The sequence below is a fragment of the Cryptosporidium andersoni genome (assembly GCF_001865355.1).
Source record: "Cryptosporidium andersoni isolate 30847 chromosome Unknown contig_28, whole genome shotgun sequence".
Lineage (NCBI taxonomy): Eukaryota > Apicomplexa > Conoidasida > Eucoccidiorida > Cryptosporidiidae > Cryptosporidium > Cryptosporidium andersoni.
Window position 1 is genome coordinate 506362 of NW_027122853.1, and position 27911 is coordinate 534272.

A 27911-nucleotide genomic window follows, 5' to 3' on the forward strand; every position below is an offset into this window, starting at 1 on the left:
GAGAATTTAATAAAGATCACTTTAAAGATAACAAATCACTTGACTGAAAATTATGCCATTTCAGACAAATATTTTATCATATATAACTTTCCTTGTTATCATAATGTTGAATAGTGATATAAGTGCAACTACTTCAGTAAATAATCAGACTTCTGTTAAAGAACTCATATCGGTTAGTATCGATACACATAACACCAGTGATACTATTCAAGAGGTTATCTATGCCAATGTTGGAGATATAATTGAGATTAATTTGAAAGGAAATCCAACCACTGGATATACATATCGAATGATCGACTTTCCAAATACAAGTATCATCAAGCCACTGCTAATTGACCCACTATATACCCAAGACCATACAACGGAGTATCTCCTTGGAGTTGGTGGCACATTTACATTCAAATTTCAGGCAATAAGTGCAGGTGAAACAAGTGCTTCACTTGTTTATGCGCGTCATTTCGAGCACCGTCCAATATATTTAATCAGAGTAGATGTCACATTCAAAATATTAACGAGTAATATGGCTCTTCCTTCAAATAAACTCATTTCTTAAGCTACAGCTATTTAACAATAAAATATCTGCAAAGTGCATCTAGATAGAAGTTGGTTTACTTATTTATAATACCGTTACATTAATTATGAATATGTAACATACCAACATTATACCCTTGACAACTAGAACTTCAGAATGAGAGCTCTTTAATATTAAATAGTTACCTTTGACGATATATTTGATCATTTATTCTTTGTAGCTGACCTTGTAGTTGGCAAACTAGGGCTTAATAGTGTAACTTTTGCTTTGCGTGAACGCCTGGTTACAATTGCACTTTCCAGAGTCCTTTCTTCATCATTATCACCTTTCCGAGTCTTTCTCACTTTCCCATGACGACGCTTATTTTCAATATGGGTAATATTTTCCTCTTGACTTTGCCTTTCAGATTCAGATTCTCCCATATCATCCTTTTTCCAAAATTTAGTTGTATCGGTTTCAATATTTTCCTTAGAATGTATCTTCTCATCCTCAAGTCCGGATCCATCACTTTTAGTGCATGGTGCATTAGTTCCTATAGTTTCAAGATCCTCCAAACAGATCTTATTTAGTTTAAGCTCTACAGCTGAAGATAAATCACTTTGAACTGGCAACTTCTCATTTTCTTTGTTATTTGTATCCTCTACTATCACATTAGTGCCCTTGCCACATAAAATATTCCCATCAAGCCCAACAGTACTCACACTATTAACTGATCCTGATATTTCTACTACTTCCTTATCAGATATCAATGAAGATGATTGATTAATAGTTCCAGATTTTGCCAACAACTTAGATTTGTTGCCTCTAATAATCTGAGCAACCCGACTTTCGACATTACTATAAGTATTACAAGAGTTATTCGAAACCTTCACTAAAGATTTATTAGTACTTAAACCCTTTGACTTTGATATTTTTGAACCAGTAATAGATAGAACTGAAAGATTTGAAACTTTACCTTTAAGTATTGAACCACTAATATTAGAATTTGATAGGTTAGAATTCAAATTTACACCAATTTTTGTAGATTTAGACACCTCATGTAAATCAACTCCACACAAATGATCTCTCCCAATAAGCCTAGAACTGGCAATCCCAATATATTTCCTCATTAAAGCTGTGTTGCCATGACTGGGAGTATTTAATGTTGCATATGTTTGATGAAAGTATGTAACTGATGGTGAAATAGTACAAAGCATGATACATCTCAAACAGTACGGAGAGTAGGGTGGATCTGCACCACCACCTAAATATTCCTGAAGTAATCTGGTCAATTTACTTTCTCTATATGGTATACAACTCTGAGACATTTGAGTACCATCATTTTTCTTTAAAGCATTAATCACTTTACTTAAGGCTAACAATGAAGAATTAATAAATGTACTTTCAGTCATTCTCCTTCCTGTATTATTAGTTACACGATTATTTTCAAATCCAGACAGATCAATTAAATTAACAATTGTACGTTGAGTGTTTACTGAAACCTTTGGTTTAGCATGAAAGGATATACTCCCTCTTCTTCGTCGATTCTCAACAGTATCATCTTCAACAATACCTTGCTTATCTCTATCCTTACTTGCAATTATTACATGAGGGATGAAATTTACTTGGATGCATGCATGACTTCTGCTGCTACTACTATTTACAGCTGTTTTCCCAGATACTCTACGCCTTAATGCTTCTATGTATTTTGTGTTAAATTCATCCCAACAATTAAATTCTACAGTACTAGCCCCAACTACACGTACTCTACCACATATATCTGTTCTTATTGAAACAGTTGGATTATTACCTTTAGTACTATTAACTAATTTCTCACAAACTAGTAAATCTCTTACTTTCTCACAATATATTTCAAAAAATGAAAATGAGAACTTCCCTGGATTCTCCAGTCTCTCATTATTCCTTAGTAATTCTTTTACAGTCAGCCCAACTATACCACACTCATCTTTATCACCATGCATGGTGTATGTTTTACCAGTACCAGAACTACCAAATGCAAAGACATTTATACAAGAACAATCAACGAGTAAAGGTGCTATAAAATTCTTGATTTCATTTTCATAAATATCGTTTGTTGTTTCATCTACATTGTATATCTCGTCAAATTCATACTTTTTAGGTAATCCACGGTGGCGTGGATCCTCTAATATTAACTGTTTCTTATTAGTATCATCAATACCTATGCAAGATACTGGAGATTCGGAATCACTTAATATTGGACGAACACGAACCACTACACGTACATTTTCCCTCAGTAAATGAATTTTATTTGAATTTGGTAGAAGTAAGTTACCTAACATACTTTCTCTAGAATTTAAATTAGTCATTTCCTTTTTCAGATACTTGTTATTAGAAATATTAGTATGGTTATATGCTGCCTTATTATTAGAGTGTATGTTCACACTAGTTCCATGACGGCCGTTCATCAGTATATTCTAGAAGTACCAATGCTTACGAGAACAATAATTTACTTTGCTTCTTAATTTATATATCTTTAAATGTCAGAATCCTCTCTTTATCTACTCTTCCGAGGCATCTTTTTTTTCTCTCCCTACCTGTGGGGGTACTAATTTAATCAGCCGCATTGTAAATTATTTCACAAATGTTATGTGGATAATCTACTCAGAGGACAAAATGTTACCTGACAGTATTAATTAAATAATATTTTCTATTTCCAATTTTAATTTGGTCTGTTATATATACTACATTTAAGTTAGTACAAAAATTTGAATTTAAATATTATTAACACATGTAAATGCTAGTATACTCATGCACTACGTGGCAATATTGTATAAATTCTAAAACGAGTCCAACTAACACTTGTTTAGTGAAATACAACAATTTAATAGCAATTTTATTATGTCCTAGTTTATTACTATCAGTACACTATATATGATTTATAAAAATAAAGTCTACCAAGTTTTATATTTACTAAGCACTACAAAGACTAGAGCTAAAACCTTAGTAGCAACACTTGCAATCAAAAGGACAATCAGGTGTATCTCCACCTTGACCTAAAAGTATTAAATTAAAAAATTAAATAAAGTAAATTATTATTTAAGTAATAATTACAAAAATCTCAACTAGACTTACCTATCTTTAAGTCTTCCAATTTATATACTGGTAATCCATCTTCAGTATATCTTATAGGTTTAATTTTTGATGAAACCTGCCTGATCTCCTTATTATGAATAGCTTTTGAAGTTTTAAATTTGGTAGCTTTCTTTAACTGTGATTCTAATCTCTGCCTTTCCAGTTTCTTCTCCGAAATGACTTGAAATATCTCGTTAATTTCTGATTTAGCTGACTTCTTCAGAACATTTGGATGCCTTGTCTTATCTACCTTATCTCTGAAATTATTTAATTTTCTACTAACTTTGTTCTTCACCATTAATGTTTTGTTGTTTGTCAATATATGATTATTATGCATCAGGTACTGTTTAAGAAGCTACAAAAAAGATAACAATCTTACCCCCTTTTTAGCGCCTAAGATTATTAGCTCGCTAGATCTGTATCTTGAGTATGGTTTATGGATTAAGTTGTAGAACTTTCCTATATGAATTTTTTAAACTATACTGTACCTAAATATAGCCTTTTTAGTAATAGCAGACTATTATTACAATATTTCAAAAGTCACTATGACTAGAATTGCCTGGAGATATCAATTAATCACTAAGCTTACTAATATTACAACTGTTATCTACCATTTAGTTACATGTATCTAAAAGCATAAATATTATCTTCCAATTAGCCTTGTAGCTCTTGTCCACAGAGTAACTGTGTATCTACTTCGCTTATGATGTACATAATCCAGGAGGATATCATACCTTAAATTACAGCACAAACATTAGAAAGGTTTCAATATAAAGTGAACTTTTTTAACGTACCATTCTTTACGTCTACTAATAGTACACATTTTCCACCATATGGAACAGGATGAAATAAATAGAAATGGAAAATATAATTTCTCAGTTATAGTACCTTGCAAAAACAGTTGAATTAGGGATGATTCTAGTATTAATATTAATATTGAAAGAATAGTAAAACATACATCTGTTTGACACAATATTTTCCATTTTAAATTGAAGTTAGAAGTTCAATTGGGCTATATTCAAAAAATTCCCCAAGTTTAATGCATACTGAAAAGTGAGTTTGCCTGATGCACTACCTATGCAATTTATAGCGGGCAATGCTTACGCTTAAAAACTTTAGTACCTTATTTTTGAAGTAAATTAAGAGAAATGAGAGAAGTTGAGGGAAAAAATAACAACTATGAAGAGATCTATGAAGATGAGATATTTTTAACAGGCTATAATACCAACTCTAGTGGAAGGAAGAGAAAAACTGAAGTTATGAAGGGATTTGATACACCAGAAAGTAGTACTGAAGAAAACGAAAGCGAGACTGACAACGAGTCTCTAAGTGGAGAATTTACATTTCATAATCCAGATGAACAAGACTATCATAGCATTAAGAATTTGCTTGTTAATACAGAATATGGCAAGATAAAAAACTTTGAATTATACAGATTTGTAGATATTATCTGTAACCAAGGTAACATTGGAACTACAGTAAAAATTTCAGACAACCTTATTGGCATTTCAACAATACTAAATATTCGTCAATATAAGATAGTAATGGAACATCTTCTAAAATATTTGGAAGACAAAATCATAAACAAATATGGTAACCCCCAATTCGAAAAACTATTTAAATCTATTGTATATAAGAAAAATGTTGGTTTAATGATAAATGAAAGATTTGCAAATATACCAGACGAAGTTGTTCCTGTGCTGAGAAATTGTTTATTAGAAGATATTGAATGGACAAATAATAACCTAAGTACTTTAGTACCTACAGAAGAACGTGAATTTTATGTATGGGACTACATTTTAATATTTACTCGTCGTTTCATATTAAAAAAAGACAATGAGACATCTGCTATGTACCCGAAATATGAAGAAGAATTCATAGTACAAAACTCAAGATGTATGATTACTTGGCCAAGTGAAAAAACTCAATGGTGTGGAACTGGAAAGAAAGCAGAGACAAAATTGATGAATGAAGAATATGTATTAGCAATTTTGGATTTTGAATGTTTTAAAAGAATATCATTGTAAAACACAATTTCCTATATGAATTTAGTAGTTGTTTTGTTTTAAATGGTAGTTTTTAAAACAATTAAGATCTATTTCACAAGTCTGAATATTGATTTCATTAAAATTTTTTTGGATATTCAAAAATTTACTTCTTCTTATGCTTGTTCTTACACTTTCCTGCTACACCTGTAGCTTTTCCAGTACTACTCGAAGAGCTAGATGAAGAAGAGCTATTTATTTGAGATAGTCTGCTTTTAAGCTTTGGTATATTTTGACCCATATGTATTAACAGCATTTTCTTGGTTAAAATTTCATCATTAAATGCATCACCATCTTTATTAAAAAGTTTATATCTAAGCCTTCCCAACACCATAAAATCTCTTGGATAGCGCTTATATTCAATTTTATATGGGATACCTAATTGTACACAAATCTCTGCCATCTCTGCAACATTTGGGCATTCAATGCAATGGCGTGTACTAATTAGACGTCCCTTAGAAATAGTTTTGTTCTTGTCAATGTATGCTGGATAGATCACCTTCCACCTAGATACATCCGCATCGTCGCTTGATAAGAGAGTTACCATCCTCTACATAAACTTCCAACCTTTTAATTTTTTTCGTTCACACCCTAAAACTGAGTAGTGTATGGCGCATAAAGTTAGTATTACCCAATGCTGCAGCTCCTTGCTGTACGCGTATGTTTTTGTGGACTTTAACATTATAAGAACTGTTTCTCAATCTTTAATAAGACTAATAGTAAGATCTTTAGTGAATCTCCATATGTGAGAGTATAATATTTTATAAAAGGTCTTCTCAAATGATTTAATTAAATACTTGAAGAACCTCTTTACTGAAATTTCAAATAATGAGTACTGTCTTTATTTATAAAATAAATATTTCAGCATATAACATTTTATTAGTTTTAGTATACCAATGTTAGCATAATTAATACTTTAAAATATACTATATCTGGAACTGAAGTTGCAAACTTCTATAGAGAACCTTGAGTACAAATATTCGCTTTTATTTTTTTTACAATAGTATTAATCTTCTTTTGACTCCTCTTTATTAAGGTTTACTTTTAATACTCCTATATGCTTAATGCATAAATATAATGACAAAACTGCAAATAATAAAATACCATATTCATAGGCATCCCAAATTACGATGCATAACCATACAATAGTATAGAAACACACTTTACTTAGAACTAAAATAGCCCTTGTAATCTTATTAAGTACTGGTTCAGCTTGGTCTTTGATCCCCTGGCACAGTAAACCTATTAGCAAGAAAACTCTTCTACACTCTCCATAGACGTCCGCTCTAGTACTACAGCTCTTATTTATCATTATCAATTAAGCCTGGAATTTTATTGGCTTGTAATAATCTTTAGTTAACAACTAGAGAGGTCTCTAGGTATCACACAACTAATATATTGTTATTATTATGCATGCATGCATGAATTCATGCAATATATTATAAGGTACATCCCCTACTTAAAAGATCAAGTCAATTTTTTTGATTCCAAATAGGTAAGTTATTTAATTGTAGAAAATTGTATTATTAAAGTTAAAGGTGATTTCTAAAGCTTTCGACTTGAATAATAATTTACTGTAAATTAAATATAGATCAAGGAGAATTTTTACCAACTTTTATTGAATAGCTAAAAATTAACATTTTTTTTTGGTAGATTTATATTAAAAATTTGTATAAACTGGTATATTTCGCAATAACTTAGTTTCTGAGCCTTTAATAGTAGATTTTTTTCAGAATATTAAGTAAAGAAACAAATAAAAGGGCTAATAGACAAATTAGAACAGGAAAAAAGTAAATAATATTGCCTCTGTAATATACTGATAATTTAGCATGAATTCTATTAAATATTTGACTTAAAACAAATAAGAAAATATTAAAACGTAACATTTTTGCTTTATTACTTGATTAATTCCGTTTTTTCTTTTTGTGAGACATTAATGTTATTCATTTAAAAAATCTCACAATCAGAAACTAGAATAAATACAATAAAATTATATCTGATACTATTAAATTTTAGTTACTAAATATAATAAATATTTTTGATTAACTTGAATAAAGAAAAATTTTCAGTTAGGTAATTAGCTTCAACACTATCACTTTAGTATCAATTACTCTGGTTATGAAGATGATCTCTTTATACATTTCACTTTAAATATATGAACTATTAATTAAAATAAATTGTGAAATTGTGTGTAGAAAATTTTCCGAAAAACTGATTTAACTTTACTGTATTAGCAAGTGTAATAGAATCTAATTATATGATAAAAATATTTTAAATGCTGAAAGAACTGAAACTAAAAAGATGAGTTTTTGATATTTCTAGTTTTAATTACTTAAGGTAAATATTTAGTTTTATTAAGTATATATTATAGATTTCGTTATTTATACTTTTTTAATCAGATATAAATAATGAAATATGCTGGATATCAAATTATCTAAGGAATTGATACATGCTAGATTCAACTGTAACACCCATCTTCAATGGTTGCGATATTGGAATTCTGTAGTTTTTAAATATTCATATTTCAACATAAATATAGAAGAATCTCGGACACAGTTGATCGATAATTCAAGACATACCTTCCGATAACGTTTTCATCGATCTCCCTCGGACCCCAAATACGCATTTGCCTAAAAATTGGAGTACCTATAATTCTCACAATGCTCACAAGATAGAATATGCAGAACATACCTAACATGTGTATCTCGCCCAGTCTGATGATTTGACAAAATTGCAATCTAATGATTTAATGATATTGTAAATTCTGAGTATTAATCTTTTAAATTTAGTTTTTATTTAAATATTAGCTTACTTGGATACAAAAAGTAGAAATATAATTTTGAGAGTCACATATACTTTTAATTTGCGAGGGTCTGAAATAAACGATATATTGGATTATAAGTAAACAAAATTGCCTTTATACTTATTATACGTACATTATATCCTTTAAAAAGTGCTCAGTAATATCCCGTGGTGATATTGGAATTCTAATCCAACCATCAGGTTCAGCTAGTTGCATCTCCTTGATTTCTTCAAGATCACTTTCCTGATTTCCAGCTCTAATTGATATTATTTGAGGAGTATAGCTTTCATCTATTTTATATGCTAGATAAAGATCAATCATCGATACTTTAGTTTTGGATGGAAACCTAAGGGTAATAGTATGAGGACTTTGACCATCGCTTTGCCAGAAAGTGCTTGAATTATTATCTCTCAACTGATTTACTCCATTTCCAGGCTGCCAAAGTTAACAGGTGAGTAAGGATATATTAATTATAAGAAAAGTGTAGTCCTTCATTACCTTAGCGGACGACAAAGTCCAAGATGCAAAATCCCCTATTTCAATCAAGCTTGGAAAAGTATCACCTGATGGACCATTTTCTAACTGTGGTATTCCAATACTTGATTCATGTAATGCTGGATCTATAGACCCTAAGTATTCAAAATTAGACATTTGAAATAAGCTTAAAAGAAAATATATACAATATATAGAATAAGCGCTTTTACCGAGTGAGGTGTGTGGTTATAAGCAGATGCCAAACAAGCAAACGAAATTGAATGACCAACAGAAAATTAAAGATTATATTACTTGTCATATATATTCTAACAAGCAATATATCGAAATTGTGTAAAAGTTTGGATCAGGATCTATCTTTAATTTATAATCCTAACAATGATTTGGAATGCACCGGAGTAAATAAAGATCTAACCATAGCAACTTCTAAGTTAAGTTCTGAAGATAAAATACATGAATTCAACAAAAAAAATAAAACTAAATATGAATTTGGATCTTTTCCATTTTATATATGCACTATAAGTAGTATATTTTTAGTCATATTAGGTGGCATTGTATCAGGCTTAACAACAGGATTTATGGCACTTGATAATGTGCAATTGCGTGTTCTTAAAGAGGCAGGAACTGAAGATGAAAGAAAGTGGGCCTCTATTACATATAATATGATACAAAAACATCATCTACTTTTGGTGACATTATTACTGACTAATGCGCTATGTATGGAAACTCTACCTCTTTTTTTGGACAGAATAATTCCAAGTTGGGGAGCTGTCCTTATATCAGTAACAGCAATACTAATATTTGGGGAAGTATTACCTCAAGCAATTTGTACAGGTACTCATCAGCTACAAATCACTGCAGCATTTTCACCATTCGTTAAATTTTTGATGATTTTATTATTTATATTTTCATGGCCAGTGAGCAAGCTATTAGACTACTTTCTTGGTAAAGAGGGAAAAAGTGACTATTTCTACGCAAGAAGGCAGCTAAAAGCATTAATTGCTTTACATAGAAGAACAAGTGAGTATCCTAAGCCAACAACTATATCTCTCTTGTCTCTAGTTCCTACAGGCTTAGCAGCACATTCTAAAAGGGGAAGCTCAGGATCAGTACTTGAATCTCCATTTAGTGATGATAAAAATAAACAGTCTACCTTTTTTTATTTCCCTAAAATGAGTACATCTTTAACATCTCTAAATGACACTAAAAAAAAAGATTCAACTTCAGAAAATGATTGGATTACTATATCCTTACCTCCAAGACCAAACATGCACTCTTCTACAATAGAGAAGAAAGGTCTAGCATATGATGAAGTAACCATTATCCAAGGAGCATTAGATATGGCAACAAAAAATTTACTAGATATATCAGTTCCTTTGGAAGAAGTTTATATGTTGCCTATTGATGCTAAACTGGATCGACTATTGATGGAGGATATACTTCGCGTTGGGCATTCACGCATTCCTATATACAGCAATAGCCGACATAATATTAAGGGTCTACTACTGGTGAAATCTCTTATTACAATTGATCCTGAGGATGAAGTTACTATAAAGTCACTTATTGAATCAAAACTATCAAAACGTTATATTATTGAACCTATATTTGCATCTCCATATGCAAATCCATATGACGCATTGAACATTTTCCAACAAGGTCGTTGTCACATAGCAATACTAACTCACTATGTTGAAGAGTACACACTAGCTACTCAAACAAATAATTCTGTACCTAGCCAATGTGAAATATTGGGGATTGCTACATTAGAGGATATTATTGAAGAGCTTATCCAAGAAGAAATTGTCGATGAATTTGATATGAAGTCAACATTCAGTAAACAAGACAATCTGCAATATAATTCTATGCATTCATTTGCAACGCAAAACAAAAAGATGCTTCTAAAATTATTACAAGATCGTGGGAATAAAAAACTTTGCAGATATAAAGAAAAATTTTATTCAACTCCTGAGCTTTATTATCCTTTAAGATTAGACTACAAAGGTAATGAACATAGATATTTGTATTGGAGCTACTCGACTTAATGTTATTGAAGTAGTAAAACTAAATTCAATATAAAAAAGTGGTTTAAATATTGTCTAGTTATTTGCAAACCACTTTGAAACGCAAAATCCCACTATAGTAAATAAATCTTATAGCTTTATTTAACCAAGTTCTTAAGAAGTTCTAGATATGAACACACTTTACACATCTTAGATATCTAATATATGTATCAGAAGTAAAATGCAACAATACTATTAAATGTAATCATTTAAGTTCACCTTCTAGTTTGAGGCTAAACTGGGATAATAACTCTTCAATGTCATTTCCATCGCACATATTAAGCATTTCTTTAGGTACTTTGCCTTTTAAATCATTCTTAATCTGATATATAGTTGACTGTGGATCTTCTATAACTCTATACAAATCTATCAAATTTAGTTCTTCGTCAATCTGTCTTAGTTGATTAAATTTAAGCTCCGAAAATGAAAATAATAAAGTGTCTATATTATACATTAAGGATATATCAACTATGAGAGATCTAAATTTATATTTCGTACTTGTTTTAATTAAATAAACGTCTATTGCCAATTTCTTTGTCTCCAGTACTTCAAATAATTCATTAATGAGTTCTCTTTCATTATATTTAACTAGAGAATTTATTGATGATAAAATTCCGTTCTGCAGTTTTTTGTTGCTAACTAATTCTTCGAAGTAAAGAGATATATGTCGTTGTGATATTCCATTTATACGGAATGAAGCGTTTTGAGACGCCTTTGACAAAAAAATGCGAAATTCCATAGATGAGTCCCATGTTGGTATATACTCTCGCAAAAGAATTGCATGTTTGAAATCTTTCTGATTTTGACTCCTCTCTAAATCTTCTGAAACTTTAGTTGAAGCTTTCAATAGTATCATTACATCTGAATAATTTTCACATCTTATAGTAGAATTAGGTAGAATCCAACATGAATCAGTAGGAGTAGACCATGTAAATTTTGGTACGCATCCTGATTTGGAATATTTGTTAACAGCTAAATTCAATCTTTCCAGAAATATCTTTGATTCTTTAGATAAATTCAATTTAGATATATTATATATTCCATCAATATTCATATACTCATTAATTATACATTTTGGTATAGGTATCAGACTAGATGGAATAGTTATCATTTTCTTTTGGCTGTTAACAATAGGAAACCAGCTCATACATCCAAAATCATTTCCATTATAGATATCTAAATTAGGACCCCAAATACTCATAAAGAAATTTAAGATGGATTCTATTAAAAAATTGTTTATATCAAGATCGTCCCTTGGAGTTCCTAGATCTGCAAGTAATCTAATAAGCTTAAAGTAGAACTCTCTACCAGAAACAGCTTCTTTGTTATCTACTACAGCTTCATTCACTAATCTCACAGTACCTACTTTATTAGGAACTAATAATAGAGACTTTGCCTCTATTGGATACCAAAATGATACTCTAAATTCCAGATACACTTTAATATTTACTACAATCACTATATCCTCACATAAAGTTAAGATTACTTGATTTTCTATGTCAGGTAACCTTCGGTTCACCTCACTTAAGCCAGAATTCTCCAATATATCTACACAACTTGCACCTATTTTATTTAAAAAAGGAGGTATATACTCTTCATCAACTTTGATATGTTTATTCAAGTATATTTCGAAAAGAAAGGTATATCTTAATAGTAAATCAATGATTAACCTAGCATATCTCTTTTCACTGTCTGGCATCGAATGAGATATACAGGTTATATGTATATTCAAATATAATACAATGTATATAACCAGATATTATTAATAACTTGATAATAGGCTTAGAAGGACACTAATATTAAAGTATATAAAGAATATATGATACCTTCAAAATTTCACAAAGTATATAGCGCGTATATCTTTTTTTTTTTTTTTCTTTTTTTGACTACATTTAATTAATTACACTTAGACTTGTATCAGTGATAGCAATTGTTACACCTATTACTTTGACTCTTAACTATTATTATAAAAGTAGCTACTAATATACTAGCTGTATTGTTTTTATTGTATAAATTTCATATTAACTTGGATTATTACCAATATAAAATATACAATATAGTACTTAGAATAAATATCTCAAGAAAAGTATGCAATATTCTGAGTATTTATCATAATTCACACATATTGACTAAAAATGATCTTTTTTAGCTGCAATAGGTAATTATTAAAAGTCTTGAGGTGACTTGGCGGTTTTTAGTTTCTAGCTAAAGTAGTCTGTCGGGTGTACCAAAAATAGTTTTGGGTGAGAGAGTAATTATCTAATAATGAATAATCCGGAGCTAATATGGGAAAGCTTAAACAAGCACTTCTGCTCTTTTAAGGCTAAGTAAGTCTTTTTTGTGTATAATTTTCTTAATATCATTGATACAATATTCTGAATTATTTTAACTCTATTGTTTAGATGTGGAGACACAGAATTTTGCAGAAATGAGTATAATGTTACAGGTCTTTGTAATCGTGTTTCTTGTCCGCTTGCTAACCTAGCTTATGCGACTATAATGGAACATGAAGGCGAATGCTATCTGTATATAAAAACAGCAGAGAGAGCTCATACACCTAGATATCTTTGGGAAAAGATCAAACTAAGTAACAACTTTCTTACTGCTATACAACAAATAAATAACAACTTAAAGAATGTATATCCAGACCATCAAATACTGAGATGTAAGCATAGATTAACTAAGATTAGACAAACATTAGTAAGAGCTAGAAAAATGGCATTGCAGACAAGGCCAAAGCTTGTACCTATAAAAAAGAAGACAGAAAGAAGAGAAGCTACAAGAGAGGAAAAGGCTCATATTAGTGCAAAAATTGAGAAAGCTGTTGAAAATGAATTGTTACTTAGACTTCATGAGGGAGCATACGATGGTATATATAATTATCCACGTGGAAACTTCAAGAAAGTTGACACCGAGGAAGTATACGAAGAAGAGGAAGATTTGGATATTCTCGAATCTCAATTTGTAGAATTTATTCAAGATGATGATGGAGACGAATCTGAAGATGAGCTTGACAAAGTGCACGGGCGAGAATTAAAAAAACTCTTGAAAGACAAAAATAAAATTAATCTTGAGTATGAAATAGATCAAGATGAACAATTAAATAAAGGTTATATTCAATAAAGGATAGTAGTGATAATGGTGCAGATTTCAAGTACATTACCGAAGTGTACTGTATATAATTGGTATTATCTAGTTTCTTCGAATTATGCACAAAGTCATACCCAACTTCAAACCTAAACTAGTGACTTACGGTTAAAGTTACATAGTTGTACTATATAGATTTATTTGTAAATATGCCGTAATATGATATATAAGAATTAAAGAAGAGTCTATCTTTTCATATCATTAAGATATTTAGACTTTGAGGAAACAATGTATCTCTAATATTTTATTATATCTCCTTGGTATGAATAGATAGGACTCCACATTATATTTCACCTAACTCTACTGAATTATATGCAAACTCTTATATAAGATTCCTTATATGTTGAATATATAGAATTACCATTTATTACAAATATCTAAAGAAAGAGGTGATTAACCATAATCAAAGTCATTTATTACTTAATATTCATGTATTTTCATCTTTCTCTAAATTAGATGATCCAATAGCTGCACTATATACCCATAGGTTAGGACAACTCATTAAAATATCTTCTAGGTCAAGTGGTGACATAGGATATGTACATCCATTATATGTATACATACTCCCATCAATGACATCTTTTATTTGAATGTAACATGGAGTTAAGACAACCATACCAGAGACTTGACTTGAGCCAATATAACATTCTCTAAACCATATTTCAGTACCATAGCGACCCTGAACAATTCCAGTAACCTGGCCCTTAAGGGCTCTCTCTACTGCTATACGAAGACTTTGAACAGGAAATAAAACTTCCCAGTTTGTATATCCATCAGTAATGTCAGTTATATATTCCTCTATTATTTTGTGTTGCTGATTGCTAAACCACGTACAAGCTCTAAATACGGATAATAGTGCCAATAAATCGTAATCTACCTGAGTTGATGCAATCGGATTTTTATGCCAACAATTATATAATCGTTGCATAGTGTCAAAAACCTCATTAATATCTAGTAATTCCTTGATTGTGTCGTGTGGTGTCTTACTATTCATTATTATTAATTGTGTCAATTCAAGTATATCAGCTGTACAATAATTATATTCTGAATATGATCGTTTTGACAATCTTCTACAAGTTTCACAAATAGCAGAAATTGAAGGTAAAGTCTTGTTAGATGAATGGCCTAATACTCCTGACTTATCTATTGTAGAGGTATTTGATATATCCAGGCTATTAGAATTAGAGTCTAAAACAAAAATATTCTTCGAATTGCGTGGCATATTATAATCGAATAAGAAATTTAAGACCCTTTCTCATAATAGAAATAGTATACTTCACTTAAAAAGTAACTGAGAATAGCTTAAGTTAAGACCTCTACTGAACTTAGTAGTATCTACACAGCCAGCCGCCTTTGATGCAAGCTGGTTGTAGCTAAAAAGCCTTAATTAACTAATATGTTTAGTATTTAAACATTACTTTAGAAGAGCACCATATATAATGAAGTTTTCATATAAGGCTTTTACACTTCATGTTAATTACTTATCTTTGAAAATCCTGATGCTTTACAATAATATTTTACTATTCAATTGCTATTCTAGACAAAATGCTATAAGGTTCATTTTTTGGAGATATCTCGTCAATAATAAATTGACATCTTTTATAAAATTCCATAGCTTTTATATTGCAATTTAAAACTGTGCACATCAGCTTCTCCAACTTTAAAGCCTTGCATAAAGAATAAAATATGTCAACAAGGTGTTTACCAATACCTTTCCCCTTCACTAAAACTTGTAATTCATACATATAGCCAACTAAATACTTTGTATAGACATTTATACTATATTCCAACTCAATTTTAAAAGAAAGAAAGCCAAGAATATTTCGGAAACTCATAGAGCTGTCCAACTGACCATATCTATGATTACATAAAGAATCACTAGATTGTATGTATGTGCCTTCACTATTATACAATATCTTATTTAAACTATCCTTGGTATATGCTACAATGTAGTAACACATCTTATGACTCAGTTCATTAAGTTTAAGTTCATCATTCCACCCACCTTTCCAATCTTCCCCCCATGGGCTATTATCATATAGATCTTTCATATTTCTACGTGTTAGATCTAATATATCTAATAAAAACTTTTCATCAACATCTTTTCTAGTTAATATACAAAAGTGGACCACTTCTTCTACTCCTTGTAAATTTATTTTGAAACTTCCCATATTCGTTGATACCAAATTATCAAGGCATATATTACCTAATTGAATCTGTTCATTTAAATAGTCACACTGTCTCTTATTTAGATTGGATTTTGCCTTGAGTTGTTCCAGTTTATGCTTATTTAATCTCATGTTAGTACATAGATTAGCTGTAATTGGCGCATTATTCAATAGCATTTGGGTGACTACACCGTAAGAGAATATTAAGCAGTGACAATTCTGCCATTTGGAAAAAAGTCACAATTTGTTTAATTTTAATGTATTTCAAGGGCTTGAATTATATTGATGCTAATGTAAGGAGAAAGCGCAAATTGGAGGATTTGAAATATGTGAAATCAAGCAGCATTTACCCATATAATAGATTCATCAGTAACGGAGATAAGATACTATTAATATTGGAAAAAATATTAGATATAATACCAAAGCTAACTTTTAGTAGTGGGAAAATATCCGGAGGGCTAGATATAAGCTTTTGTATCAACCAATTCCAAAAAGTTTGTATGCTAATTCAAAATATAACAAATATTAGTGGATACTATCAAGAAGATGAAGCTAATACCTCAAGGAGAGTATGGAATGAGATATTATGTAAGTGTCACTCCTTATACAATATATTGATATCTTGGCTAGTTGTAACAGATTCAAATTTACTTTTATCTATTTTGAACTGCATTCCAAATACAATAAAATTTTTTTGTGAAGTTTCTGATATTATTTGTAATTGTGATAGCAATAGTAAAGTCAATGAGAATAGAAATAAAGATTTAGAGGATAAAAAGTTTACTACCGACTTTATTATTAGGCAAATACTTCAGATATATGGATGTTTAAGTATTTACAACAACACTAAAATTCGTGTTGCTTGTATTTATAGCATTAATATACTAATGGGCACAAGACACTTTAAACTTGAGTTTATCTATGACGCTTTTTTACCCCCAATATCACCTACTGACTATATAAAAAAAAATAAACTTTTTGATTTAAGTATGAATGGTGATACTACAAATCCAACGGAATTCAAAAAATCAGTACTTTCAATGAATTCTTCCCTTGATAAATATATTGCTTCTCATGGATTTTCTAACCTCTTTAAAAAAAGAATGGATAGACTTAATGGAGAAAATAATGAACTTTATGATAAGGGGTGGCTATTACGTCGTCTTGACGATGAATCTGCTTCAGTTAGATTTGAAGTATTGATGTTAATATACCGTATATTAATTATTGAAAGCAATGGTACGAAGAACAAGCTCTTATTAAATCTTCGCGATACTATTTTCGACTGCTTTTTGGATGATCATCAAGCAATTCAATCACTAGTTGCTGAAATTCTTATTTTATTTTCTTCAAAATATTATTTAGAAGAGAAGGATTTACCAAAACTTTTACCAGTTTTGAAGGATAGTAATATATATACGAGATATAATGCACTGAAAGTACTAGCACTAAGCCGATTTCACAATGTTGATGTTGTTCACACTGTTCTAATGGCCTTACTAGACTCTCCCTTATTATATCTAGACAAAAATATTGTCTATAATGTATTCTCTTGCATTGCTTTAAACCACTCCACTATGGCGCCAATACTTGTACCTACATTGTTTCAGCAATATAGTAATAGGAAAGAAGATTACTATCATGTAAACATTTCAATCTTTTTATTTTGGTCTCTATGGAGAACTCCCTCAATAGCTGAACAAATAAGCCTCGATTTTTTGTTATTATATCCCTATATAAAGTCACACTTTGCAAAAGAAGTTCCTTACTTAAGATTGAGACTGAGTTACTACAACTTTAAGAACTCTTTTCAAATACTACCACAACACTATAATGCTAATATTTTGAATCATGCATTTGCTTTATATCATTCGAGTGATATTGAGGATGAATTCCATGTTGTAGGTAGTACAGACTTAAAACCCAAGGTATTTCTGCAAATTGGAAATATGACTATGATTAATTTTATAAACGATCAAACTATACTTGGTAACCTCACACATTCATTGATTCCTCCAGACATTATTATTGAGAGTGTACTTAAGAAAATTCTGTCTCGTAGTCAATCTATGGAAATGAGATTGCAGTTAATAAACTCGTTTTATATATTATACAAAATTTCTAAATACATGCAATATCCTAAAATAAAGAGCTATTACCTCTATTATTTTTGGAAAAAAATCTCATATTGCCTTCAATATCTAGGTATAAGAGATTTTCATGAAATTTTGGAACTTTCTAAACTACTTCTAAATGGTCTCAATATGGAAAAAGTGTACTATTTTAAAAAGTTACTACCATATTCACCACTATGGTCCGTAGATAGTAGATTTCATCGTGAAATATGTTATCTTTTGAATGACAACTACTTCCAATTTTCTGAATTTATTATATCAGCTCCTGATGCATGCGGTTCAAGATCATATGCCTTTCATACTGAAAGACTAAAGTCTCTTCAGATTAATGAAGTTCATGATACCAATAAAGCAAGAGTATATTGTTTAAATAAAGGAGCTAATCAAAGTTCTGTTGAAACTCTCTTATGTCAATGCTTAATTTGCCAATTTTCGGTACATTGTGAGACTATACTACAAAGTGATGTGGATTATCTATCGAAAACTATCATTAAAGATTTCAAAAGAACTATTTTAAAGTGGTATAAGATTCCAATATACAAATTTCCATGTAAAATTAGCTTACCAATTCCAATTGAGATAAGTTTTGACATAAAGAAATCGGAACATGATCGTTATACTCATAGAGATCCACTAAATTTGTTTATTTACACACAAGAACTCCAAATACTTTATTTCAAAAAATTTAAGACAAATTCTCAATATCTAAAAAATATAAAAGGAATAAGTCCAACACTTTTTGGTTTTTCAAAGTTGCAGCATACAACATCCACTATAAACTTTTATGAAGATAAAATATCTACCGGTTATTCATTCTCATATGATAATATGCGTCTTAAGAAATCTAATGTAATTATTGATAATGAGATGCCAATTATACATAGATTTGTTCCGTGGAGTATGCATACTAGACAATTCCATGTATATCCTATTGCTAGCAATACAATTAGACTCACATCTTTTTATAGTGTAGATGCCCATTATAAGAGACCATATGCCTCTGCAGTTCCTCTTTCTATTTCACTAATGAGAGAAGAGAAGAACCATTATAGATCAATATCGAACCATCATACAGTCATGTATCAACCAACTGTTATGGTTTAAATTTACATTTAACCTTATTTGCTAAGCTATCTTAAGATATCTTTTTGATGAGATAATTAAACTAGAGCTATTATTTCCCATGTGTACATGTACAGGACTCTTTTGTTACTTGGTAGTAGGTACCAAAGTACTTGATGTATGTAAGCTAACACTAGTGGTGTGGCAATTACTTGCATGTTTGTTTACCGCCATCTGGAATGTCAAAATTCCGCGGTGTTCATCATAAAGGGGATCCTAGGACACTTCAAGTGTAGTACCCAGTCACTTTGACTACTCAAGTCAACTACCCCCAAATATCTACTCTTTGAATCATGGAACATGATAACCAAAAAGAGGACCTAAAGAAATTTTCAATGTCAGACGATATACTATTACCATTTAAAGAAGAGATCCGATTTACTGATTTTGATCTTCATAGTGATCTTTTAGAGGCTCTATTAAATAACGGTTATTACCATCCATCTCCAGTGCAGTATCAGGTCTTAATTCCAGGTATAAATGGTGAGAGTTTGCTTGTTCAGGCAAAATCTGGAACTGGGAAAACTCTGGCTTTTTCGCTTATCATGATTAATCGAATATTGAATAAGTTAGAAGATAGTAGCCCAAAAAAAGATTTATGTGAGCTACTTTCTATTTCAATAGCTCCAACACGAGAGATTTGTATACAAATTAATCAAGTAGTAAATTCAATGATTAGTCCACATAGACAAAATACTGAATACAATTCTAAGTACAAGATAAGGGCTATTTGCTGCATAGGTGGAACAGGAATATTGGAAGATCTCAAAAAATTCTCTGAATATGGATCAGTTATTCTAACAGCTAGTCCTGGAAGGTTATTGCAACTTATCGCAGATAAAAGCTTAATTTGCATGAAGCCAGAAATATTTGAAAAGTCTCTTCTATGTCTAACACTTGATGAAGCTGATCGATTATTTGAGGACTGCTTTTACAATCAAACAAGAGAAATCTTGAAAAATTGTCTAGTATCACGTAATGTGCAGTTTCTTGGATTTTCAGCTACATTCCCACCAGATACTTTCCAGTGCCTACTTTCTGCATTAAATGAGGCAGACAACTCTACAAGCAGAGTTGATGGTCTGAATAATAAAAGACAAATCAAGCAAATACAACTTTGTTCTTCATTTGGATATAATCCTCACTCTCTAGAAAATGGTGAAAAATCTAGTTGTGATGCAGTCTACTACAAAACAGTAGAGTTTGAAAATGAAACAGAAGATATATCTGAAACATTTTTGTCTATATCTAAAAAATTAGATTCTCCAATTTTGAAAGGCTTAAAATTCTATATATACGATTTATATATGTCAATGATATTTGACATAGATATTAATGAGGATAATGATTATCAAATATGGTCTTACCAGATCAATTCTATTCTGGATGTTCTACTAAGAGTACCATACAGACAGGCATTTGTTTTTGCCAATGATAACTCTCTTGGATATCGTATTGCTGGTTCTTTAAAAAATTATGGGATTCCTGCCTCATATACAAGTGGTAGAAGATCGCAAACTGAAAGAGAGGAGATCTTATTTGCTCTCAAATCAAATGATTGTAGAGTTGTTGTTTGTTCCGACTTATTTTCTAGAGGAATTGATATCTCATCAATTGACTTAGTAATCAATACAGATGTCCCAATTGATAAAGAAACATTTATTCATCGCACTGGAAGAGCTGCAAGATACGGCCAAAACGGAACCATTGTATGTATCCCATCCCACAGGCATGATTTTGAGATGTTACAGTACATAACTAACCAGCTAGGGATCAATCTTATTAGTTTTAAAGAGTATAAAACAGAAGAGCTTTTAGTATTCAATAACGAGCAACTAAAAGTAAATACAAAAAGATACTACCCCGAAAACTTGTCAGAAGACCTTCAAACAAGTATACTTTACAACTGCACTCAACAAGGAAATGGTGAAACCGAGCTTAGTAATATGGCTAGTAACAAATCTTCTATAAGAGAGTTAGACAAACATGAAGTTAGTAATAATTGCTGTATACACAAAATAAACGAAGATACTTTACAAATATATACTGGAATGTGTACAAATTATCATAGTTTAGAGGATGTAGCAGCTGGTGAAACTGATTACTTCAAAGTAATATCTAAAATTAAATCAGAGAATTTACTAGGTAAAAAAGCTTTATTATTCGTATGGAGACTTCATAAAATGATATGGTATAGTTAACTTGCTAATATATGCGGCTGGCAAGGTGGGGGAGAAAGTGTAGAGGACAACGTACAGTTGTCACCATTACAATAATTAATGGGGAAAAAACAACACTCTAAAGATAAATTATATATACTACCTTCTGAATATTGCTTAGATTGGGGTGGCTATAAGTTCAATAATAAACCTGTGGAATATACAAAATTTGATGAATGCGCGTTAACCTTGATGCCTATAAAAGATGCAGTATGTACGAAGGAAGGTATAGTATATGAAAAAGATAATATAGAAAGATATATAGATATATACGGTCAGAATCCATTCAATGGAGAGCAACTTAGTAAGAGTGATGTCATACAACTACATTATGATCTGAATAGTGAGGGGAAGTTTTGCTGTCCAATAACTAAGAAGACTTTTGGAAATAGCTCTCACATTGTAGTTAACTCAAAAAGTGGGTATGTTTACAGTTACAACACGGTTGATGAACTAAATAGAAAGGCTAGGAATTGGAATGACTTGGTTACAGGTGAGAAATTCTCCTCAAAAGACTTGATAGTAATACAAGATCCACTGCACTTTCAAAGTAGAGAATTAAAGAATTTTCATTATATTAAAGAGGGTAGAAGATTAACAGCTCAATTTGGAGATCTAAAAGTGCCGCAACAAGAACATGAGTTTTAACTATATATAGTCAAAAAGATTTCCTCTGAAATACTTAAGTAGCTTTTTAAATCTTAGTAATATATCTAAGGTAATTAAGACTAAAGATCATCATATTTAATAGAAGCTCTCAGATCATTTGACTGACTCGACGTATTGGAGTTTAGAGTTATAGTTTGTTTAGGTAGGTCCCAATCCCTGTAAGGTCGTCTTTCATATGGTACGGATTTCTGAAACCTATTGTGTCTTTGTCTATGTCCAGAGCCTCCGTGGTGATAATATACCCTTCTTTGGTTACTGTGATTTGCATTAAAGTCATCTAAATTACTTGGATTTATCAAAAAAGAAAATTTTTCATATAGTGGCTTGATTATTCTATCAAATGTTATCTCTTCACGAATAGTCTCTAAGCTATCACGATGCTTCTTAGCTAAGTGTTTGTGGACAAAGTGCTCACCTTTAAACTGCTTAAGACACTTTCCACATTGCCATCTATCAGCTTTTTTTCTTAAAGTATGCTGTTCACAGTACCTAGACCATAGTGTACTCAGCTGATTATCATCATCCATTATTGGTTTTTCAATCATGTTAATTAGTGGTGCAGCTCTAACTATTCGGTCAACGTTATGTTCAAGGTACTTTAATATTTTAGATATCTCCAAGTCATCTATTGTTTGTCTAATATCAATTCCATTGCCTTCTGATGAAGATCTAATCCAGCCACCACGATATTTATTTCTTGCAGCTAGTTCAAAATAGCTTCTTGTAAGTAGTAGGTAATTTATATATTCAGAGAGACAGTTCTTCGTGTTCAAGTCAGAAGTATAATGGGAGACTCCATATTGGGTAGAAATATCTCCATCTACAAGATTGTCATCTTTTTGGTTTAGTTTATTGGAATAAAGATCTTGATCAGATTGTGAATATGTAGATGGTCCAAATTGGAAAGCATTAGGTGTTATAAGAGAATAATAATCGAAACCATGGACAAATCGTAAATAAAGTGTCTGAATATCAACTGTCTGTTCAATTGTGAATACTGTTTCAGTGCATAAATTCTCAAGTACCCACCTCAAGCCATTGAATAGATTCTGATCCGAATCAAATTTCTCTATTATTTTCCACAAGTATTTGGAGTCTCTATTTAGTTGCTCCTTGCTAGAAAATAATTTGGGTAGAATTCCATATCTTAAAGTTGTGTTTAGCTCCCAAGTCTTCATTTGAATAACATAAATTGCAGACTTATTCAAGTTGGAGAATTGTTCTTCATCGTTTAACTCATTGTTATTATCTGGGTATATATCTTTATTATACTGTTTCCCAATACTTTCAGTAGTTACACTAGCTTTAATTGTCTTACCTTTCAATAATTCCATTGCAGTGTTCCGATTACCCATACTATCAAATAGCAAATAACAAGATCTATTCAATACTCCACGAATATAACGAGGAGTAGATAGACTTGCATCTATAAGACCAGGACATGTACCTGTGCCACCACCAATTTGAGGAAAGTCATTATTCAGGAAATTTAAAATATCCAGTAATGAGATATTTATGGGAACATCACTTAAAACTAGAAGATACATCCCTATATCTGTAGAGAATAACGGACATTTCCCTAAAATATTCCAAGTTTCTCGATCTTTTAGAGGATTCGTGAATATGACATCAGCACATGTATTATTATGAATTATCTGAACTGAAGGGAACTCCAACTTGTCTAATGATCTGTCAATATTACTCAATTCTCCTGAAACTAGTTTATCCTTAAAGATGTTAAAACGTCTCTCTACCAATGTTTGCCGTTCATCTATTACCTTCCTTAACCATATAGGATGAAATCTTTCCAAAATAAATACAAAAGACTTATGACTTTCTAAATACTGTTGCTGGTATTTCTGCACATGTTTTGTCCGATATTTATCATACATATCCAAGAGTTCACTTGGTGATAAGTTGTCACTTTGGTTCATCATAAACTGTTTAAATGTCATGGCTGGATTGTTATCACTGTGTATGTAGTTTGAATTATCCACTTGGCTCTGATAATGGCTAGAAAGTGCAGATGTGTTTTGATAACCATTCGAGGATCCTGTATAACCTTGGTAGTGGTGCCCTACTGAAGGGCTTGAGCCTCGGCGACTACGATCATACATACTGTTGAATTTTCGTTTAATGTATAGTCTACCTTCCTTTGTCCCTAATCCTCCCTCATCTACAAATTAATGACTTGATCTTACCAATAAATATACAAAGAGCTCTTTTTAGTAGCCAAGAGAACAAGAAGAGATTTCGACACTTTATAACAGTGACGTTAGACAAGACTTAAATAATGAATAATACCGGCGTCTGATAATAACCCGCAAAAATATAGTATTTAGCAACAAGCCTAAGCTGCAGGTCACAGCTTTAATAGTATAATTGAAGTATTTAATATGCAGGATAAAATATTACATGGTGTGACTTGTACATATTTATGTATATTTGTATCGATCGTGTTGCTTTACTATCAAGAAGGCTGTTTGATTGCAGACTTAATAATGAGTTCCCTGTAGCTGTAAATATCAAGTGCGAAATTTATTTACTAGATTACATGGGTGGTACATCCACTAAATATACAACTAGAATGGGTTCTGAAGTGTACTTAATAAATGAGGCTGATGGTGAGGGTGCAGATGTAGTTCCATTAGAATTGGAACTTAAGATACCTGTTGATAATATAAGTTTGTCTTCTTCTGTGTTTAGTAATTATTGCTGTGTGGCTTTTTTGACATTACTTGACGTAAATAATACTCTGCAACCTGAAATTGGTCATTCAATTTTACCCTTGACTAATATGAACGGATTTTTAGTATCTGAATATTTACGGTTGCTTGTAATGGACTCCAGATCGATAACAGAATATATAGACATGAATTCTCAGTCAATTTTGAAACATCTGTATAGTGCATCATTGTTGATAGAATTTAAGGAAAATAATATCGATTTATATGAACTGGATAATTTAAAAATTGTAGGCATAATGCACATATCTCTAATTGATACAGAAAATGAACCAAGGCTACTATATGGTCAGAAGATATATAATAAGATAGCTACAGTATATAGCCCAAGTGAATACCATACTTCACTACTATTGAACTCACTAAACAAGCTGTTCCTACTTGGGATAAGGGACCCAAGTTGGGATTCACTTTGGAAATTTAGGAAATACAAGTCTCCCAACAAAAATTTGGGTATAAAGAATATACTACCTTTTTTGAATGGAATGAAAAGAATAATGTATCTAAATAGTCGTTATTTGAGTTTATCTCCTAATCCTAACAATAAAAAGAGAATAGAGTTAATATTAAAAGGTCTTTATTTTGGATATTTTGACAAGTCCTTAAATATTTCTGAATGTGATAAAAAATTTTTGTGGGATAATAGATATTTATTACCTTCTATAACAAGTGCATTCCCCCTATGGCTTCGTTGCTTGGATTTACATGATGAAACCATTCTAAAAGAACTCAAGAATATTATAGATAGGAAACTGCAGATTTTGTACAGCCCTTGTAACAGTTCTATGATTCTCAGTATTAGCGATTGTTTGAACCTTTTGTCACGGGACTTTAAGAAATTCCATTTTTTACGAAGTTTTTCAATAGAGAATCTCCACTTCTGCTCGAGTAAGGAGTTACACACTATTCTTCCCCAACTGATACAGTCCTTGAGATACGAAACTTCGGACCAACTGGTTTCATATTTGATCAAATCAGTTTTAAATGATATGAGACTCTGTATTGAATTTTTCTGGCTTTTATTCTCAGAAATTTCAGGTGAGGGCTATTCTTTGTTTCTTTCAACCATATTTAAGCTACTAGATGAACTGACTAAGTTGGCTTTAACAGAAGAATCCAAATCTCAAAATTATTGTTTATATCATCATAGTCTTGAGATAATGGATGTATTGATTTATCAAATGCAATTTAGGACCACAATACTATGGATACAAAGGACTTGTATAGAGGATAATCGTAGAGATAAACTAGACAAGAAAACTCAAAAATTTCAACGGGTTTTACAAAGTTTTGAGAATTGTCAAAAACTAGACTTCCCTGATCTACTTTATATAAGTCCACCCTCAGTAAATAGAGTTGCTGTAAAACTTGTGCTATGTATGAGGAAATTATTAGAAAAGGAATTGGAATACAAAACTTATTGCACAAATATGAACGGGTGCTGCATGATTGATAAGAACCTTCACTCTTCTTATATTATATGGCGAACTGAAATAAGTGAATTTGACAAGATATCCAATCTTTTACACGATGACATAGAAAAGTTGGGATTTCCAATTTTGAATATAACAAACTTGGGTGAACCACTCCCACTTCCAATAGATATTAAAAAGGCATTGATCTGCATTGTTCCTAGTGATAGTTTTATTCTTAAGTCCTCACTCTGTCCGTTTGTTTTGTCATGTAGAATGGCAATAAAAAATGATTTATGCCCACGAGAAAGTGATAGTACAGTTTATAAAGATCTAAGTAACAAAGCAGATAAATCAAATCTATCTCACTCAATTTACCAAGTTATTGAGGGTCGATACATGTACAAAGTAGGAGATGATCTTCGTCAAGATCGTCTTGTATTACAACTACTCCAAACTTCAAGTATATTTCTGAAAGATTGGAACTTTGATAGTTTGATTACTCTTTATAAAGTCCTTCCATTTTCTTGGAATGATGGTATTATTGAGTTTGTAGATGGTGTAGATTCAATTGGAAATCTTAGGAAAAAGTATGGTAAAAATTGCATTTTACAATTCTGGGCATCCAAGTATCGCACCAGAACTGATGACATTCCATTTAATGTTATGAATAACTTTATAAATAGTTGTGCATTCTATAGTGTTGTAACATTTATACTTGGTATTGGAGATAGACATCTTGATAATTTACTTATTGATGTATATGGTCACTTTTTCCATGTAGATTTTGGATATATTTTTGGTGAAGATCCTAAGCCATTTCCTCCCCCAATGAAAGTATGTACAGAAATGATTGAAGCTATGGGTGGATTAGATTCCTATGGGTTCAAGCTATTCATAGATAAGTGCTGTGAATTATACCGTTATATTAGACGAAACTCTTGGTTCATTTTCAATATTGTATTATTGATGATAGATAGTGGAATTAAAGATTTAAGTCCAAGATCCACTACTTCCTATATTCAAATCTTAGATAAAATAAAGGAGAAATTCCAACTTGATAAGTCAGAAATAACCTCAGAGAACTACCTTAGGGAGATCATAATTAGCTCGTCAAAGGCTCTATTCCCTGCTGTTGTCGACACACTACATGATTGGGCCTTATATTGGGCATGACAAAAGGTTGTCTAGGGTTTAATGCTACTTTATAGGCTACATGCAACTTATAATCATAATATAATTAATTAATTTTACTCCTAATTAAATATTT

At 31.1% G+C, this 27911-nt stretch overlaps 16 protein-coding genes across 16 annotated transcripts; 8 read left to right on the top strand and 8 right to left on the bottom strand.

Moving 5' to 3' along the window:
• Nucleotides 1-52: 52 nt before the first annotated feature.
• On the top strand, nt 53-553 carry cand_006430 (uncharacterized protein; the record flags this gene model as incomplete). Its single annotated transcript, XM_067210884.1, has 1 exon — nt 53-553. One exon carries the CDS (start codon nt 53-55, stop codon nt 551-553), a length of 501 nt encoding a protein of 166 aa, XP_067068091.1.
• Nucleotides 554-735: 182 nt separating this feature from the next.
• On the bottom strand, nt 736-2958 carry cand_006440 (kinesin motor domain-containing protein; the record flags this gene model as incomplete). Its single annotated transcript, XM_067210885.1, has 1 exon — nt 736-2958. One exon carries the CDS (start codon nt 2956-2958, stop codon nt 736-738), a length of 2223 nt encoding a protein of 740 aa, XP_067068092.1.
• A 535-nt stretch (nt 2959-3493) lies between these two features.
• On the bottom strand, nt 3494-3923 carry cand_006450 (uncharacterized protein; the record flags this gene model as incomplete). The annotated part of the gene is made up of 2 exons (XM_067210886.1): nt 3494-3546; nt 3626-3923. 2 exons carry the CDS (start codon nt 3921-3923, stop codon nt 3494-3496), a joined length of 351 nt encoding a protein of 116 aa, XP_067068093.1.
• Nucleotides 3924-4773: 850 nt separating this feature from the next.
• On the top strand, nt 4774-5652 carry cand_006460 (uncharacterized protein; the record flags this gene model as incomplete). Its single annotated transcript, XM_067210887.1, has 1 exon — nt 4774-5652. One exon carries the CDS (start codon nt 4774-4776, stop codon nt 5650-5652), a length of 879 nt encoding a protein of 292 aa, XP_067068094.1.
• Nucleotides 5653-5776: 124 nt separating this feature from the next.
• cand_006470 (signal recognition particle 19 protein) lies at nt 5777-6217 on the bottom strand (the record flags this gene model as incomplete). The annotated part of the gene is made up of 1 exon (XM_067210888.1): nt 5777-6217. One exon carries the CDS (start codon nt 6215-6217, stop codon nt 5777-5779), a length of 441 nt encoding a protein of 146 aa, XP_067068095.1.
• Nucleotides 6218-8100: 1883 nt separating this feature from the next.
• Nucleotides 8101-9124, bottom strand: cand_006480 (anaphase-promoting subunit 10 family protein; the record flags this gene model as incomplete). The annotated part of the gene is made up of 6 exons (XM_067210889.1): nt 8101-8170; nt 8250-8300; nt 8362-8408; nt 8483-8543; nt 8607-8908; nt 8972-9124. The coding sequence occupies 6 exons, from the start codon at nt 9122-9124 to the stop codon at nt 8101-8103; spliced, it is 684 nt and encodes a 227-aa protein (XP_067068096.1).
• Nucleotides 9125-9228: 104 nt separating this feature from the next.
• On the top strand, nt 9229-11007 carry cand_006490 (uncharacterized protein; the record flags this gene model as incomplete). The annotated part of the gene is made up of 1 exon (XM_067210890.1): nt 9229-11007. One exon carries the CDS (start codon nt 9229-9231, stop codon nt 11005-11007), a length of 1779 nt encoding a protein of 592 aa, XP_067068097.1.
• A 223-nt stretch (nt 11008-11230) lies between these two features.
• Nucleotides 11231-12724, bottom strand: cand_006500 (D123 family protein; the record flags this gene model as incomplete). Its single annotated transcript, XM_067210891.1, has 1 exon — nt 11231-12724. The coding sequence occupies one exon, from the start codon at nt 12722-12724 to the stop codon at nt 11231-11233; it is 1494 nt and encodes a 497-aa protein (XP_067068098.1).
• A 566-nt stretch (nt 12725-13290) lies between these two features.
• cand_006510 (MAK16 protein) lies at nt 13291-14148 on the top strand (the record flags this gene model as incomplete). The annotated part of the gene is made up of 2 exons (XM_067210892.1): nt 13291-13352; nt 13428-14148. The coding sequence occupies 2 exons, from the start codon at nt 13291-13293 to the stop codon at nt 14146-14148; spliced, it is 783 nt and encodes a 260-aa protein (XP_067068099.1).
• Nucleotides 14149-14599: 451 nt separating this feature from the next.
• cand_006520 (uncharacterized protein) lies at nt 14600-15394 on the bottom strand (the record flags this gene model as incomplete). Its single annotated transcript, XM_067210893.1, has 1 exon — nt 14600-15394. The coding sequence occupies one exon, from the start codon at nt 15392-15394 to the stop codon at nt 14600-14602; it is 795 nt and encodes a 264-aa protein (XP_067068100.1).
• Nucleotides 15395-15692: 298 nt separating this feature from the next.
• cand_006530 (GNAT family protein) lies at nt 15693-16472 on the bottom strand (the record flags this gene model as incomplete). Its single annotated transcript, XM_067210894.1, has 1 exon — nt 15693-16472. The coding sequence occupies one exon, from the start codon at nt 16470-16472 to the stop codon at nt 15693-15695; it is 780 nt and encodes a 259-aa protein (XP_067068101.1).
• A 125-nt stretch (nt 16473-16597) lies between these two features.
• cand_006540 (uncharacterized protein) lies at nt 16598-19579 on the top strand (the record flags this gene model as incomplete). Its single annotated transcript, XM_067210895.1, has 1 exon — nt 16598-19579. One exon carries the CDS (start codon nt 16598-16600, stop codon nt 19577-19579), a length of 2982 nt encoding a protein of 993 aa, XP_067068102.1.
• A 311-nt stretch (nt 19580-19890) lies between these two features.
• cand_006550 (DEAD DEAH box helicase family protein) lies at nt 19891-21798 on the top strand (the record flags this gene model as incomplete). Its single annotated transcript, XM_067210896.1, has 1 exon — nt 19891-21798. One exon carries the CDS (start codon nt 19891-19893, stop codon nt 21796-21798), a length of 1908 nt encoding a protein of 635 aa, XP_067068103.1.
• A 78-nt stretch (nt 21799-21876) lies between these two features.
• Nucleotides 21877-22464, top strand: cand_006560 (uncharacterized protein; the record flags this gene model as incomplete). Its single annotated transcript, XM_067210897.1, has 1 exon — nt 21877-22464. The coding sequence occupies one exon, from the start codon at nt 21877-21879 to the stop codon at nt 22462-22464; it is 588 nt and encodes a 195-aa protein (XP_067068104.1).
• Nucleotides 22465-22544: 80 nt separating this feature from the next.
• cand_006570 (uncharacterized protein) lies at nt 22545-24602 on the bottom strand (the record flags this gene model as incomplete). The annotated part of the gene is made up of 1 exon (XM_067210898.1): nt 22545-24602. One exon carries the CDS (start codon nt 24600-24602, stop codon nt 22545-22547), a length of 2058 nt encoding a protein of 685 aa, XP_067068105.1.
• Nucleotides 24603-24922: 320 nt separating this feature from the next.
• cand_006580 (phosphatidylinositol 3- and 4-kinase family protein) lies at nt 24923-27817 on the top strand (the record flags this gene model as incomplete). The annotated part of the gene is made up of 1 exon (XM_067210899.1): nt 24923-27817. One exon carries the CDS (start codon nt 24923-24925, stop codon nt 27815-27817), a length of 2895 nt encoding a protein of 964 aa, XP_067068106.1.
• Nucleotides 27818-27911: the final 94 nt, after the last annotated feature.